General features: G+C 36.5%; 1 protein-coding gene across 1 annotated transcript; it reads right to left on the reverse strand.

Moving 5' to 3' along the window:
• Positions 1 to 1,548: 1,548 nt before the first annotated feature.
• LOC113037937 (OCIA domain-containing protein 1-like) lies at positions 1,549 to 4,027 on the reverse strand. Its single transcript, XM_026195251.1, has 7 exons — positions 3,806 to 4,027; positions 3,542 to 3,626; positions 3,129 to 3,308; positions 2,538 to 2,588; positions 2,291 to 2,453; positions 1,867 to 2,078; positions 1,549 to 1,721 (listed from the first exon to the last, which is right to left on the reverse strand). The coding sequence occupies exons 1-7, from the start codon at positions 3,863 to 3,865 to the stop codon at positions 1,549 to 1,551; spliced, it is 924 nt and encodes a 307-aa protein (XP_026051036.1). The 5' UTR covers positions 3,866 to 4,027.
• Between the last annotated feature and the right edge of the window lie 13,539 nt (positions 4,028 to 17,566).

A 17,566-nucleotide genomic window follows, 5' to 3' on the forward strand; every position in this document is an offset into this window, starting at 1 on the left:
AAAGGAAACACAGTATGCAATCAATGCTAAAGTTAAATCTATTTGTTTTTTTGTTGCAGGGTCTCTGAGATCCACAGGACATCACTCGTTACCTCGTCATGTTTTTTCAATAAAATAAATCACTAAATAAAAAAAATCTTTTTGTTTTTTTTTTTTAAATGCAAAACAAAGCAGCTATAATAATCTTGAATGGACCTTCATTCTAACGAACCGGCAGGGGCGCCAAGACACTACGAGACCCTGCAGCTATAAGGACAGACTAGAGCTTTTTCGCAATTATTGGAATAGACTATTTCAGTAGTTGCGAAAAAGGTTGTCTACTTTGACCACATAGATGTGTCAAATAAAATTAACGTTTTAGCACAGAGATGTAGTGTTTGAGTTGGATTTGAGGGAACAAGGTAACAATAAGAAATGCATGCTGTTGTAGTGTTAAATCCGGCGTAAAAGAATCCACCTCATAGGAATCAGTATGATGTTTTTATAATGTTATATCCAAATGATATTTGCTCAGCTTTTATTTGTTTAACGTTTGTTTGTTTAAATATGGAAAAGGGAATGGAGGTTTCTGTTGAATTTTTTTTACAGTAAGTAGCTGCATTTGATCAAAGTTAAATGCAGTATGTGTGTGTGTCAGATTTGCATGACTTATGACAATATTATGATTCAAGTATATATTAAGTGTATATTTCCTTCACACACAAGGATCAATGTGCAGTGAATGAATTACACGTCACAGGCTTTATTTGAAATGTCTGAACATTTGAATATAAAATTTCATTAAAAGTATTTTAAAGATAATTAAGGAGCAAGTATATATTTATCTCCAGCACAGAAGACTGTAATAACTGTAACATCAGTGAATGATGTCGTTATCATCATCATGCGTCCAGATCTAAACACATCTACGGTCATAATACTGTTGGAATTGTCACTTGTGCACAGCTTTTAGATGCTGTTTTTTATTACATCTGCTTTTCTGGTTTTATATGAAACAATATCATATTTATTGTTATTATATAATTTTATTTATTTATTAGCAAATCTCAAGCACATCTGCCCAGAATGTCCTGATCAATAAAAACAATGACAGTTTGTTAAAATGATTTCTTAAGTCAGCTTAAAGCAAGAAGCCATGGTGAAAAACTTGTTTTCAATCTACAAATGTGCTATCAAAAGAAAATAGTCATTTAGCATTCATTTGAAAAATTGAGTTTTACTCCTTAAGGTACATTCAACTTTTGATTGCAGCTTTTGGTCTGATCTGGCAGAAGGAGTCATGACAACTCCACAGAAGTCACTGTGTTGAGATCTTGAGCGCCTCAAACAGTTGATTACTCATCCCAAGCATCTCCATATTTGTTCTTTTTAACTGGAGGGGGGAAAGAAAGTTAAACTGGTTAACAGATGAAAACATACAAGGACACTGAAATTTTAAAATATTTATTAACTATACCAATACTCATACAAACATAAAAATTAAAGTCAAGCTTCAACACTCTTTCTCACAATCATTACTTGTATAGACCAATGAAAAGTTTAGGGAAATCAGTCAGTGAAGCTCACCTCCTTCCTAGGTACTGGTGCCACTGTTTGTGGTTTCATCTGGGTTTCAGCTTTCTGTGTGAGAGTGACCTCATAGTTCTCTCTATTCTTGCTACGCAGTTCCTCATACAACACTGGCTTCTTTTTGGGCACATCCTCATCTGGATAGAGTGGAGCTTTGGGACAAATGCAAACTAGTGGTTTAACATCTACCAGTCAGATGACAAATCTTCATTCAGTGACAGATGTCTTCACCCAAATGTAATCAAATTTATGTGTCTATACAAATATACATGTTGTTTTGTGCAAGAGGGGCAGTACCTTGAGGAGAAATATCATCCCTGATGTTAACAGGACCAGAATCACTGAATCCAGAACTGAAAGGAGTGGGGTCGTATGATTGGGAGGGTCTGCTGTAGGTGTAGTCACTGGTGTAACTGCTGTCGCTCTCAGGCAAAGAACTGACTTCTGACTCCGAAACAGACTGTTGAGATTCTGATGGGTTTGGACCTTCAAAGTCTGACTGGTTTAGCCTTAAAAAAATTAATTCACCATGTGTAAAATACCTGTCAAACTGAATTACTTCAAATATATTATTGCTATGTCTAATGTTTTATATTAAATATAAAATGAAACAAATGAATAAAACACAGGTAGCTATAAGCAATTTTATATTTCTAACTATAAAAACAAACTATAGAAATTCAAATATATTTGAAATAATTCTGTGTGCACTTGTTCTTACTCTGAAGGCATGTGATGCAGACGTCTCTGTCGTAGTGCCTCTCCCAGCGGGGAGTTCTCCAGTTTCCTAAACTTTTCTTCACAGACCCTCATGTAAGACATTTTCCCAGTAATGTATCCAAACATGCCGGCAACTGCATAAAAATCACAAATATTCAAAGGTACTTAGGAAAATGTAGCCTTTGAATATCCCTTATCGTATGTGTTTTATTAAATTTGGTGGCTGTCTGTTGTTTCTTGATACTTACATGCCAACTTAGGAAAGAGAGCCAAATCTGGGCGATTGGAGTAAGGTATTCCTATTGGATAAACAGTATCAAATATAAGACTTTACCCTTTTGTTTCAATTGTTTTACTGCCAAAATCCAAACCCATGAAACTTTCTCATACTCAGAATGCAAATGAAGAGCATGTAGAGTTGGGTTTCGGTTTACAATATTTGACATGCTCTATATATGTGCACTGTTAGATGTTTCTATGTGAAAAAAAAGGCTAAAATAAATGGTTCATCATACAAAAGGATTGTGTCTACTTGGGATACTTGGATTAAACCGGTCTATTCATATCGATTTCTTTGACAACCTCTTTATGGAAATTCTGAATCACTCAAATTTTGGTGGAATGGCTTTTAATGGAGGAATTGAAATCTCTCAGGTTTCATTAACGATATCTTCCTTTGTGATTCAGAGATGAATGAAAGTCGTATGGGTTTGAAACAACAAATGTATCTCTCTTCTTCATGACTTCTCTAAAAATGTTGTAGTCATTTGTAATTGTAATGCTTTCTAAAATCTTTTACTTTCCAGAGCTCTAAATATATAGGGGGAAAACTAATTATATCAGTCTACAATAAAAAGTTTCATTACTTGAGATTTTATAGTTTTTAATGACTTTTCCCATTTTTTTTAATACCCAGGTAAATCTAGAATTTCTGTGACAACCTGAAAAAGAGGATGTGAACGTACCTCTTGATACCATTACCTGAGTCGCTGCAACTGCAATGGCAGAAAATGGCAAGGCTGCAAATAACGAGAGAGCAAACATTCAAAAACTCTCATATACAAGTTCTTTCTCATCAGAAGCATCTTGAGATGAAACCTTGCAAAGAAATTTTGAGGAGGAATTAGAAACTAATATAAAACAGAAAACTAAAATAAAACGAAGGGAAAGCAAAAAAAGATGTTGGCCAGAATGACAGTCAAGTGTCAATAAATCATGACAGGTTTCATCACTGAAGTAGATCACTACTCACATCTGTACCAGAGGCTTTCTGAATTGCACTCTCTGAAGACACGCCTCTCTTCTTCATTGGGAATATAAGAGGCATTAAAAGCGCCCTGTGGAGACAAATCTATGCGTGAGGAAAACTTTCTGAAAGCTCCCTATCAGTGATACATTTATCCTGTAAATAGAAACCGCACACACACTTTGCTTCTGAAATACTTCTGCATGACACAGAGCAGTAAGAGACAGAATATGTGCTTTATAAACACTGTCAGGTGTATTTACTGCCTACCTTACTCGACCCATGTGATTCTTGAGCAGCCGGAGTGAATCCAGACGAAGACTGCGACATGACTGATCCAAGAAGCACAGCACGATTATACAAACAATAGTGTTTTTGCAGTAGCCATGGGATTACGCGGATTACGAGTCAATAAGGCAAGAGACACACTTTATTACATGACCTCTAGTCGACTCTTATCAGCAAACAACATTAACCCGGAAGTGCAGGAGTTAAGCCGGAAGCACCAATGAAAAGTCTCACAACAACGCACCAATATTTGGAAATATTTATTATAATAATATATGTACATATAAGAATGGTTTATTGTAAATTCAACACGGGAAAATAAATAAATAAATAAATTAAATTAAAAAAAATATGTTTAAATAAAAATATGTTTATTTGCATGCTTAAGTTAATTTTACTATATTTGAACCGTTGTCATAAGATTTAAAGATACGATTTCATAGCTCATACCTAATATCTATATATTATATTATATATACGTAATATGCATATCTAATATGTAATAAAACATCAGTTCAACTTCATATACTTCAATATTCTTATAAATAGCAGACGAAGAAAAGTCTAACATTTAAAGCGTTCAGAGACAAACATGAACATGTACATGTGCATGTATTTGATACTTGATGCATTAACCTATTTGCATCATTTATTATTATTATTAAGCATGAAATATAAAAATAAATACAAAATTGTAGTCTGAATTTAAAAAGCATCAGATTTATTTATTTATCAGATATTTAAAAGTTTAGAGAAATCATAACTTGTGTCAGTATGAGTATTAATCACTTTTAGTGTTATGTAAGTAGCCATTTAATTGCCTCATCTATCTATCGTCCTCGCAACGAAAAAATAATCCTCATAAACAACGAACAATTAAGAGGTCTGATCTAATAAAAGTACTGCTTTTTACTTATGCAGTGTACGAGTGTGTATTTTGACAAACCGAAGGAAATATCGCGAAATCATGTGCTTTCAGCCAATCCAGTAGCATTGTGTGTTGATTGATAGCTCAATCAGCCACTAGAATGGTCCGTTTGTTAAGCGTATGAATACAGTGCGTTCATAGCTGCGAGCTCAGGGCGGGGCTTAGCTCCGCAATCTTGACACCGCGACTCTCCAATCAGAAGAGCGGATTGTCAAAGCCGTTAGCCAGCGCTGCTCCAATCTGATGGACAGGGAGGTGGGCACGTTGTCATTCGTCGAGTTTTTAGGTGTTTTGCGAAAAAAGACCGAGAAGATCAGCCATAAGAACGAATGTTAGTGGTCAACGGATGTGAACTTTTGTTTTTGTGAAGCTCGAGTCCTCTTTTGGAGAGAAGAGCCATCGGGTTTTCAGCGCTAGCGCGAGCAGGCTAACTGACGAGGAAAAGCGCAGCTGCTCTTAAAAAGGTAAGAAGGGCCGAAATCTGTTTGACTAACCTCAAATACCCAACGTCTAGTGTATGACCGAGAGAGCCAGCTTTCACTTTTAACGCTCATCGGTTGTCCTTTCAGATGTACTTTTCTTCGCAGGATATGATCAGTTGGTAGTCAAGTCATGTTATGTTGACCTGCATTTAAGCGAAGATGAGTGCAGTCAGTGGCTATGTTAAAAACTCTAGTGAGCTATCTACCTAGACAGCGTTTTCGGGCATCATTGGTAAGGTACATGAGTTGAGCAGGCCATGTAAGACTAAAGTCTTAATGCACAGGTCACTATGTGACTTTTCATGGAGTTTTCTGAGCTAACATGAGACAACATTGCGTTTAACCATTCAATAAAACTGGAGAATCTGGCTTTGGGAAAGCTGGACTGAAGGGAGAGACCGTTACAAAACTGCAGTTTGGTGGAAACATCAGTCATAATATTAAGATCTGCGGTATAAGTAACAGGATGCTGTTAGGCTGAGTTTAAAACCCCCAAAGTTGTTCATCAACAACTCTTATTTTTGTTTGAAACCACAAATTAGACCAATTCATTTGCTTTCTCTTTCATTTCCTGTAGTGGAAAAGAAGTGTGAAGTATTAGTAAAACCTTGGAGCGGGTTATGCTAAATCTTTTAATCTAAAAACATGGTTTGGTTTCAATCCAGTCCACATCTTTTATTTTCCTTTATCTTGTTCATCTAATAAAATCTGTCACTTGAAAGGCTCATTGAGGTTTATTGCTTGTCCTATGCAAACATGTGCATGAGTCATAAATGATGTTAATGGCTGTAGTGTCCCAGCCAGCCTTTCAGCATTTGGTGAGAGAGCTTGTTCATCAGTGAGCAGAGAAGAGCTCACACTCCCCGATCTGAGCTCCGAGAGGAGTGTGAACTCTTCCTGCTTACTGATGAACAAGCTGCTCTGAGTGTCATGACCGCAGTGGTGTCTCTTCTAAACAGTAGTGGGTTTGGTGGAAGACAGGTGCATGGGATTGTTGCATTGGAGTTAAACACTTGGGCCTTCACCTTTCAATGAATGCTTCTAAAATGTAGATGCATGCAGCCTAGATATTGAAGCATGCTATTTTAATCTGAAATTAAAAGTGAAATCATATGTTAAATAATAGTAAAAAACCTTTTACAAAATACATAATTATATTTTCAATAACAGTGGCAGTGAAATTTCATGATTATTGATGCCAGTTCAGCTACTAACATGCTAAAGAATTGAAAAAGCTGTAGTATTAGTATAAATAGTAACAAATTAAAACAATGTTTGTAGCTGTCAAATTAAGTAATTATAATTAAAAATACTTAAATTAAACTAGAATTAAAAATTACTAATTAGGCCAGAAATGTAATACTCTTATTTAGCAAGGATGTGTTAGGTGTTGAAAAGTGACAGTAAATATTTTTATATGGTTACAAAAAAAGGTCAATTTTACACCGGCTTAATGCTGTTCTTTTCTATTTTCTATTTATCATAGATCCTGAAAAGAAATGCATCACTGATTCCACGTAAATATTAAAGAACTGTTTTCAACATATAGCTTAAAATAATTTGAAATGTTTCGAGCAGCATTTTAGAATGATTTTTGAAGGATCATGTGACACTGAAGACAGGAGTAGTTGCTTCTGAAAAGTCAGTTTCTTTGTAGAAAAAAAACATCTTAAGCACATAGAATAACATGAGTGGACTTTGAACGATTAATTGCCGCTTTGAATGTTTACGTAATTGCGGCATCCATTTATCTTAATCACGATTAGAAATGTTATTAATTGTGCAGCCCCTAACTCTGAAATGTAGATCAGTGAGGGGTTGTTTTTCTTGTCAATATTATGCAAAGACCCTACAAGATCAAGACAGATCTGATATGAATGATATATTGTCTTCCTTGACATCATAAGATTATAACTTTTACCACACAGTGAACTGCTTGAATATATCAAGAACCGTTTCATATAATTTGTTTTACAAGCATCCTAGTGACAGTATACTGTGCTATGTGCATCGATAACCTAACAAATTACCTTGTTTAAGATGTGTTTTCAGTAAATTGCTTCTTTGCTGGAACTAATGCTCGTTGTTAATTAGTCCCACATAAATGAAAGAGATATACAGTGCAGTATAGTCGTAATCCCATGGGATCGTTTTGTCATTTAAGAGGGAGGGGAAAGGAATTAATTGATTTGCTCCTCTGTCCTAATTTTAATGTCAATTTGCCTGAGGTTGTAGTGTTTTTAACGCCCTCTTGAATACCCTTTTCTTGTTTGATAAGTTATTAAGGGCATAATCACAACAGATGTAATCAGAAAATATGATATCGGCCTGTTTACAGTCATGTTTGCATGGCATGTGAAACAGATTTTTTTTAACTTATTTTTTCCGTGAGAACTTTGTTTTTTTAAATATTTTTGTCTTGAAAGAACAAAACAAGAAACAGTGAGGGCTTTTGTTTCGAGTCATCCATTGTCTGGTACAGTATAAAGGGTCTTGTAATAGTGGGGCCGGACAGTCTGGTGTAGGTGGCAAATTAATGCACATGTGGGCATTTTGGAACTCGGGCCTTACAGAGCTGGATTTTTACCACAAATGAAAGACACATTTTAATGGCCTAAATTTTTTTCCCAGAAGAAAATGAAATATCAGACATAGTTTTGCCCCTGGCCTCTTGTGCCCTTCAGGGGTGTTGTGTAATTGCATTTGCTAAGTGAACTGACACTGAGTTGTGTATTCGGCCATCTGACGAGCGATGCAGATGACCATATTTTCCATACGCCTACTGTGCTTATAGCTCGCCGTTGTGACTCTGCAGATCTGCCGTCAGCTGTCTCACAGAGAATGCCAAGAAAATTAACACTGCATTCTTCTAGATAAAAGACTCCATTATATTACGGACAAACGACATGATGGTTTTTCCCAAAAAGATTAATCCGTTTGGGATGATTCCTAGGAATTCTTAGATAGATAAGCCGTTGAGATTGACAGCTGTGTTTTGCACATTCACATTACCACGTGATTATCTGCATGTGTGTTTTCAAGTTTCATTATATCCTCTATGCACGCTGGTTCACATTGTTTTTATCAAATTTGTGTTTGAAATTAATTTAATTTTGTGTATGGAGAAATGCATTCTTATGGTGCGTAATAATGATAAATGGCATGTTGAATGCACGTTGAAGGCATGTCATCTCCTTGTTTTTTTTTTATCAAATGAGTTATCAACAGGTTTAATTGTTTAATTAAAAATGTTTTGACCTACTGTCAAGCTCTAATGTATTTGTTAGAGGTCATATATGTCACAAATCAGGGATTAAAAACTAATTTGTTTGCTATCATGTCCTGATATCCTTTCCAAAAGGTTACTAGTCAGAAGGATGAAATAAAACCACTGTTTTATTTGTTCATAAACAGAATTAGATAAAAATATTATGTTTTATTTCTTATTTTATTATTATAGAACAGCAAATCCAGTGGGTTATTTAACAGAGCTTCTGAGAGAACTTAAATCAGTACATATACAGAAACAAGTGCAGTGAAAAACATTTTCCCCATTACTATGTAACTTTTACTAAACCGCAGATCAAAATTTTTAACATTTTTAAAATTGGAGAATTCACTGCCTATTTTGAATTTATGAAGAATGCTGTTTAAATTGTTGGTTTTTTTTTGCAGAACAAAATAGCCAAAACATTTAACTTGCTATTTTAACAAATTTGACAAAATTACAAAAATGATTGATAACGTTGGACAAGAAATGCATGTCTTACCACAGCATAGTCGCATATACAGGCACAGTTTGTCGTCAGCATTCATGTTATTTTTTTATTTGTAGTTTTTCCCCCAGTATTATCAATAATCATTTGTTAACTGCCATTTACATTGGGTATTATCGTCGATATATGATAATATCATATCGCTCAGCACTATGGACCACCTTTTTGTTGAGCTGGTGTGAAGCACTGCAGTAGGGGAAACTATCAGTGCGCACAGGGAACAGAGTGCATTATTAATGCCCAGGCTGCGGGTTCTGTCCGACCCTGACCAATCATCTCCCTATAATTCATCCCTGTGGCTCATCTTCTGATCTCATGCATGCTTGCATGATCTCTGCCGTCTGGTTCTCTCTCCATAGTTAAGACAAAAACAAGGGATTACTCTCACTAATATCAACATATGAGAGAGAGATTTACAGAGGACAGCAGGGCTCGCAAAATCACTAGCCTGACGTACCGGGGATATTGTGGTTTCCATTCAGGCTACCAAAATGTAACAGCACTCTTAAATACAGCTCTCCCGAAATCAGATAAATACAAATATCAACTCATGTTTTTATGCAGCAAACACACAGATTTGTAAATGAGAGAGAAGTTATTGTGCCTTTCTAAAAATCTAACCAGTTAAGCCCCTAATATTTATTCTTTTTAATTGACACAATTTATGTGCTTGATTTATCCCTTTTCATGAAAATAGTCTAAAGGCTGAAATGCTGTTGTGTAAGGTTTTTGTTTTTGTGAAAAAACTGTATCAGAACTGTTAAACATGTAATTTTATGACTCAGTACTGTGTTACCATAGACATTGTTCAACACCACCACCACATATGGTGTTCATTTTACTTGTGCATTTCTTAAAATGGGTCATAAATTGACTTTTTTTTAATTCTTCAGAGAGCCTGTAAATATTTAAATGAAATTCCTTCCATCATATCTGTTGATATCTATGTATTATTTAACACATTTTTGATTGACATTTAAACTCCGATTTGATTTTCTATTTTCAGATTTTTTTACTTTTTCTTTTTTTTTCGGCTAGTTAAATATTTTTTCGGGCTACCAAAGTCTCAAGAGTACCTGCCTGAAGGGTTACCAGGGATTTAGAAATTTTACAAGCCCTGGACAGATAAAAGCAGACAGAACTGTTTCTCTCCCTAATGCAGTCAGCAGCTGCTGCCAACCTATAATCTGTCTCTCACTCTACATGATTTTTGTTTTTGTGTTGTTAATCATAAAAGAGCTTGCACAACTCCCTGGGTAAACGCAAAGTCATAGCAGAAGTCTAATTTAGAGAAACTAAACGTTTAATCTTGGTATAGTTTCGGGGTCGAAGGTCAGAGCGATGACCTAGTTGGCTAGTTAATTTCCTCTTCGAGCTTGGCCTTATAACGATATAGCATTTTATTTGCATATGTGTGTCTGAACGTAGGCCTATAAAGGTTTCTTATCAGGTCTTTTACGGGTAACCTGTTTTTATTGTTTTATGTTCGGTGGAGTTCATTTGCATTTTCTTTAAAGGTGCTGTATGGAAAATGACTGATGTTATGTTTAAACTCAGTCAGGTGCAATTTGAGAGATGCATCTCAAAGCAGATTATTTTTCTCCCTGGATTTCCCTGATGTGTTATGGTACTGAGCAAAATATGCCTGTGCTGAGGGGGTTAGGTGGTGGGCCCAATGTGTGAATCCATATTCAGAAAGGCACGGAAAACAAATAACGCTTGCTAACGGATACCTGTTACATTCAGTGTTGCCACAGTTACTTTGAAAAAGTAACTTAGTTACTTTACAGATTACTTGATTTAAAAAGTAACTTAGTTACTTTACAGATTACTTGATTTTAAAAGTAACTAATTACTTTACAAGTTACTTTATTAGTTACAATCAGCAGCTGCCGACAACATAAAAATGACAACCAGTTTTGCCAACACTCACTTTATTGCAAGTGTATTTTTAACAGTAACATCCACAATCTATCTCCTGACAAAGTTGAACTTAAAAACTATTTCCTGAAAAAAATACATGTTTTTACAAAAAATAAAGGCAGCCTTTCTTGACTTAACATTAATACATTATTTAATAAAAAATATTAGATTTCTCTCCATCACTGAATATTCCTCCATGTAAGAATAAAAAAGCTGTTTTGTGAGGCAGCGCAGCATTGACAGTGGTAGGGATCTTGTTTATTATGGCATGAAATGAAGGCGAGTCAACCGTATTTAATGGCATTTCCTCCACAACAAACTGCCCGACTAACTTCTTCAACTCTCCCCCACTTACTGGTTTTGCGCCGAAATCCAGCTTGTGTGACTTGCTCTATAAATTTGACTATGCAGTGCTGCGAATCCAAACGATTTTTCAAATTCGATGTAGTGTTTTTGTAGCTAGATAACACATTGTCGCCGCCAGCACAGAGTGTACAACGGACCCTAATGTTGTCTTTTAGCTGACACAAACTCAAAATAGTGACTGTATCTCCATCTAGAAAACGCGCATCTCTCGCCTCCCTCCATTGTTTACGTTTGTGTCGCTGCGTGGCACATACACATGACGTGAACTTCATGAATGCTGAAAACGTGAGTTGAAAAAGTGACTTCACTCCCCGAGATGCAAGAAGAAATAAATATATATTTTTATTAAGGAAAATGAAAAAAAAAAATAGTAACGCACTGTGACTTGGTTAAGTAACTTTAATCTGATTACTGGTTTGGAAATACTAATGTGTTAGATTACTCGTTACTGAAAAAAGTGTTCAGATTAGAGTAATGCGTTACCGGCATCACTGGTTACATTACAGTTCATAAAAGTTCACTTACCACATAAACAGAGATGACTGAGGACGATGGCGAATGATCGTCTTATCGCAGTGGTCCCCAACCTTTTTAGCACCAAGGACCGGTTTAATGTCAGTCAAAATTTTCACGGACCGGGCTTTAAGGTGTGACGGATAAATACAAAATAAAATGATACGACTGGCATAAAAACTGTGGTATATTGCAAATATAATAATAAACATGAATACACTGTGTATTCGTATAAAACTTTATTAGCAGTGTCCTCTTAACATCGCATAACATGAATAACATCCTCTCTGCCCCATAACCCACTTTTTTTCACTGATTATGGTCACTATGGTGACGTTTAAACATGCCTAAAAAATAAGATGCACCACAAAAACTAATATAAAATCCATGAAAATAACACAGAGCATCCGGCCTTTTTCCAAAATAAAAAGATTGTTATGGCTCAGCGCACGTCTACCTCCACCTCTGTTATTTGTTTTGCAAAAATCCACTGCTCATGGCTCTTCTGGTCCAGTCAGCGCAGGGCTGTGCCACAGTGTTGTTTTGTGTTTAAAATGTAAAAAATATATATAATGAGCGAGTATATCATAAATCCATTTTCCAAACCGTGTTTTTGTCTTATCCTGAATCACTATGGTACACCTATAATAAGTATTTATATTCAGACTATTTTAGTCTGGTTGGGGTCGGCAACGCTGCAGAGTAGCACAGTGCCTGCGTGACTCGCCATAGATGTAAACAGAGAGAAGTAGCTCTGGCTACAAAGTTCTTCCTCCAGACGCGAGCGGCAAAAGTTACCAACTGCAGCTTTAATGTAAATTATTTATTCCTTCTTGTGCGGCCCGGTACCAAATGACATACGGCCCGGGGGCCTGACTCTGTAAGCTAATGAGTTAATTAATACACGTTTTATTTAGGCTTGCTGCAATAGTCATGTTTACGGTGTTAACTAAGCATGTAACGATTCACTGAACTCGCGATGCGATACGATTCACGATACTGGTTTCACGATACGATTTTCTCACTGTTGTTTGTACAAAATGAGATTTAAGAAAGACAAATGAAAAAGTTTCCTTTTATTATTTCATTCTCACTCAGACAAAATGCTGCACATTTCTTTCTGAAACTGAAATATCTTTGTCAAATAACAAAACTAAATTGAAATGTTAAAACAAATCCCAAATAAAATAAATACAAATAAAATAAATATTTTCATATAAACAAACTAAGGCTTTGACAGTGCTCTTTCCTAGCTTAGAATCTTTTTTTTTTTTTTTACTTTTTTTAAGAAATATCAGCATATCCACATTTTCTGGGCGAAGCTGAGATCTCGGCACATTCACAATGTCCCCTGCTGAAGAAAAAACCCTTTCACTAGGGACAGAGGTGGCTGGTGTGGAGAGATAATGCTTTTGCTATACTGGATAGCAGTGGGTATAGCCTAGCATTCTCTTTCCACCACTTGTGTGGACAGCTATTGAGGGAAATTGATGTTTCAGCTGTGTACTTATTCATTTCTGCCTCAATCTGACTGATGTGCTGTGCAACTGGTTCAACGAAAGTCCCTCCAAGGAGATCTTCCAATGCTGTTTTCTTGGAAGGAGGTTGTTTCAACTCTGCTCCTGCTCTGTCTGTCTGGTCAAGAGGCTGCTCTGCTGCAGGGGGGTGACCACTGGCACCTTCTTTGCCCTCATCCTGCACAGAGGAATAGCAGAAGTAAAAAGGACTCGAGACCGGTGGTGGGGCGCAGGTGCAGCTCATCTCCAATCACTACACCTGGCCTCCCTCCTTGTTCCCACGTCTCTTGGCCCCGCCCCACTTGTCACAATCTCTTTTCGAAACTAATTTCTAAAGCGCCTTTTGGTAATATTTTGGATTTTGAAAAGCCTGTTAACTTTTGCTGTTTATCTATGGTGATTTTGGAAGTTTTTTTTAAACTGTTTCTTATTTATTTGCTTCCACAGTGTCTGCTGATTTAAACTTTGTGTATTTTATTTTACATCAAGGTTTAGCCTGTGTTGTGCTTCTAAGCTATCTTTAGCCGTGGTCACACTAGACTTTTCGTTCCTTCGTTTCGTTAGACTTCCATTCATATGCATGCGAATGTGTCAGACCAGAAACGCAAGCCATTGCGAAAAGTTCAAACTTAGTGAACTCGGGCCCTCGAATTTGCATCATGTGACACCGTGTGACCAACGACAGATCGCTAGGTCACAGCATGACGTCCTATCTGAATTAAAAGAATATAAATCTGTAGGAAAGTGGAGTAGATTGTTTGTTTTTACATTTTAGGTTTATTATTATTGTTTGTGTTCAATTTTAAGTTTTTAAAAATACGCTGCAGAGCATGATAGACTTGTTTCCATCTGTCAGACCCTGCTCTTCCCCATTCTTGTGCGTGTATGGACGGGAGTTCGACTGAGAGATTTCCCCCCTAGGCAGTGATCTGCTGTCCAGATTAGTCAGCGGGACTCTCTATTGCACCACACACATTCACCATTGGAATTTGCATGGCCCTATTTCACCTGCTCTCAGACCCTGACCCAAAAAAACCACTGTGTTTTTGCTTCTTTACGGTTTTTATGTGAATATAAAGATATCAGTTCTTCTGTGTCTTGTCTCAAAAATTATGTACTTGCAGTCTTTCAGTGGCTGCCATATGTGATAATGCATATGATAAAATCGATTATTAAAAATCAGCATGCAGTGCCAATAATTTATTAGAGTAGGAACTGTGAAGGGACAGCAGTGTGTATTTGTCTGAATATAAATATCAGACTCTTTTACAGGATAAAGAAATTACAGTAAGAGTAGACTGTGTAAGTGACGCCTGTTCCTGCAGAGCATTTTTTTTTTTATTATCTTTGTTTTCATTTTTGATCTAGAGATTTAAGGAGCCAGTAAGATGAAAATTCTAAGCTTCCCACCACTGTTTATAAGTCCTGTACAATAGGTTTAAATCCATCCAAGGTTAAAAAACATTGTCATTTTGTCAAAATATCATTTTAAAATTACCTCAATTCTCAGAGATCCCTAAACGGTTCGCGCGAAGCTGTTCAAAAGATTCAGTTTCCTTAAACCCCACCTTTCGGTAGCATACTGTGTTCTGATTGGTCAACTGACATAGTCAGGTTTGATTGGTTGTTCTGCACACAACTTCATGGTAAACAATGCGTTCATCTATTTGAGGTGAATTATGTCTTATTCCTCTCATCGTGAAGCAAACAGTAAAATAAAAAACTTGAACAGTCTCGCTGCTTCGGTTTGAATCTGAATAGCGCGTTCAGTGCGGGGGCATGGTCACATTAGATATAATGAAGGGAGACATGAAAAACAGACATCGCATTGTTTTCATATGGATTACTTTATCACAGAATATCTGTTAGCAGCACTTATTTAGTTTTAAAGAAGACATGTCAAGCTTTCTATAGATATCTCTCTCATTTCTCTTCGTTGAGTGTTCACGGAGTTACACTTCATTTGAATGACGTATTTGTAAATGAAGCTCAGCGCAGAGAAAGGCTGCAGACAGCACACATACTCATAAGACGCTCGGGAGAAAACAAACACATAACTTCATAATCATACTTCGCGTTGTGATTCGGAGATGCTCGTTGGTCTAAATAAAGTTGGTAATGAACCCTCTTTTATGGCCAAACGCTTTGAAAATCCCACCTTGAACTCATCGAGATTAGAAAAGCAGTCATCAGCGAAATGTTGTGAACACAACAAAAGGGATTTCTTGTACTGCTCTGGTATTGTGGTAAAAATGAATTTTAGCCATTGGTTCTTCTGATCTTCATTCTTTGGCAGTGAAAATAAAACAAACCTGCCTTTACAATTAAAAACACACTGTCTCCTGGACATGATGCTCTCACACCAAACAGAGCGTCTGTGTGTGGGGGGGGGGCAGGTCAGAGTTCCGTTTCTCCCAACACGGTAGGCGGAGATTATTATGCAAAGTGTTCCTAGTGACGTACATAGAGATGGGCAAAAGATTTGAAATCTATAATGACTCGTTTCAGCGATTCAGAGTCGACTCCTTACTTTAGAAGCCAATAACTTTATAAATCGTGTACTTTTTGGTTTAATTACTTTGCACATTGTTTACACAGATGGACAGCTACATCATACACTGTAATACAGGTAATTTTTGATTTCCCATCTGTGTGTCTTTAAACTATATTCCCTATATAGCCTACAGTGATTAACAAATTCATTAAAACAAATTTATGTAAGGTTTTTAACCAGTTTTGTAAGGTTTGTGCCACTGCTGCTCGAACAGTATTGGTAATTACCAAAATATTTGTTTTAGCTTTCTGTATTGGTTAGACCTCCAATATGCGTGAGCTTTTTGGATATATTTTTTTAATAAATACTATTTGGTTGTTTCAGTTTGTTATTTGTCCAAAAATTACAATAACATTTTTAGAAAACATTTTTTGATAGATTCCTAAAATATTTGTGTTTCGCCTTATGACAAGTGGTCTTATAAATTAAGCACTGTATGTTTTCATAGCATTCAGTTGGCAAATTTGTTTTAAGGTCATTGGGCAGAATGTTGAATAGTGTGTTTTTGTCAGTAAAATTAAAATAAAGAAGGGATTTTAATCCGATTAATCGAAAAAGGTATGCTCGTTTAACCCCGTTGCGTTCGATCCTTCGCTGGCTGTGGTGTTTTAAATCTAGTGGTTCTGTTGTGTTTGTGTCGCAAGTTCAGTGACGCAGGTAGTGAAAGCTCTCTCCGGCCAATCTGTGATCAACATAATTTTTGTCACATTTTGGTAAAAGTACTGTTCACTTGGAACCTCAATGAGGTGCTACTTAAAAAAAAAAAAAAAAGTACCAGGTACTGTATCCAGTGGAAAAAACCCTAAAGTGAAGCGTACCAAACTGTAACGTGCTGTACCATGCAGTGGAAAAGCGCCAAAAGTGCATTCTTGGAAGAGAACCACAAAGGCTTAGAGTGGCATTTAGCACAAGGAAATGTAGGCTTCACTTTCCAGAAGTGTTTGTGTTTATATTTTTTCTGTATTTTTGTATGTCAGCCTAAGTCTAGCTCTAAAATCAATATTTTAAGAACCCAAAGTAGTCAAAAAGTGTGGATAAGTACACTTTTTTTTTAGGTGTTCCTCTATTGTTCTGTGGTGTGTGTGTGTGTGTGTGTGTGTGCGTGCATTTTCTTTTCTTTTCTTCAATTTAACTTGACTCTGGACAATCTGTCTTTCCTCTGTTACTGCTTGGCTTCAGGCTCTGGCCCTTGGCCTTGCCAAAGAAAACAAGCCCCTCCTTGTCCTGGGAAAGTAGCTCTTTGTGTCTGTGTGTTCCGTTGGTTTTGTTATCACTTGTAAAAACTGTCTCTCACCGACCTAAAAGAAAAGTAAAAGTGTAAATGTAAGTGAAAGACATGAATACTTCAGTGTGTGAAAAATTGTGGGGGTCTAAGACATGAAGTGTTTTGTATATGTGCGTTTGCGTGTTTTTTTTTATATATATACATGAGGGCGTGAGAGAAATTGTTTTGAAGGTGAAGCTTGGTGAGTGTCTAGTTCTTTTTTTGTGGCTGTTCTGGTGTAACAGGAAGTTAGATGAACTATTCGTATCTCGTGTGGCTTAAGAAGAGGAAGATTGGTTGTGTGTGTGTGTGTGTGTGTCTGTGTGTGTGTGTGTGTGCGCGTGCATGTCTGTCATTTTATTCAGCTGACAGTTTCGACTGCAAGCCACCTTCTCTGATCATCTGTTTTAGGAAGTGATC

Source organism: Carassius auratus, chromosome 20, assembly GCF_003368295.1.
Source record: "Carassius auratus strain Wakin chromosome 20, ASM336829v1, whole genome shotgun sequence".
NCBI classification, from domain to species: Eukaryota; Metazoa; Chordata; class Actinopteri; order Cypriniformes; family Cyprinidae; genus Carassius; species Carassius auratus.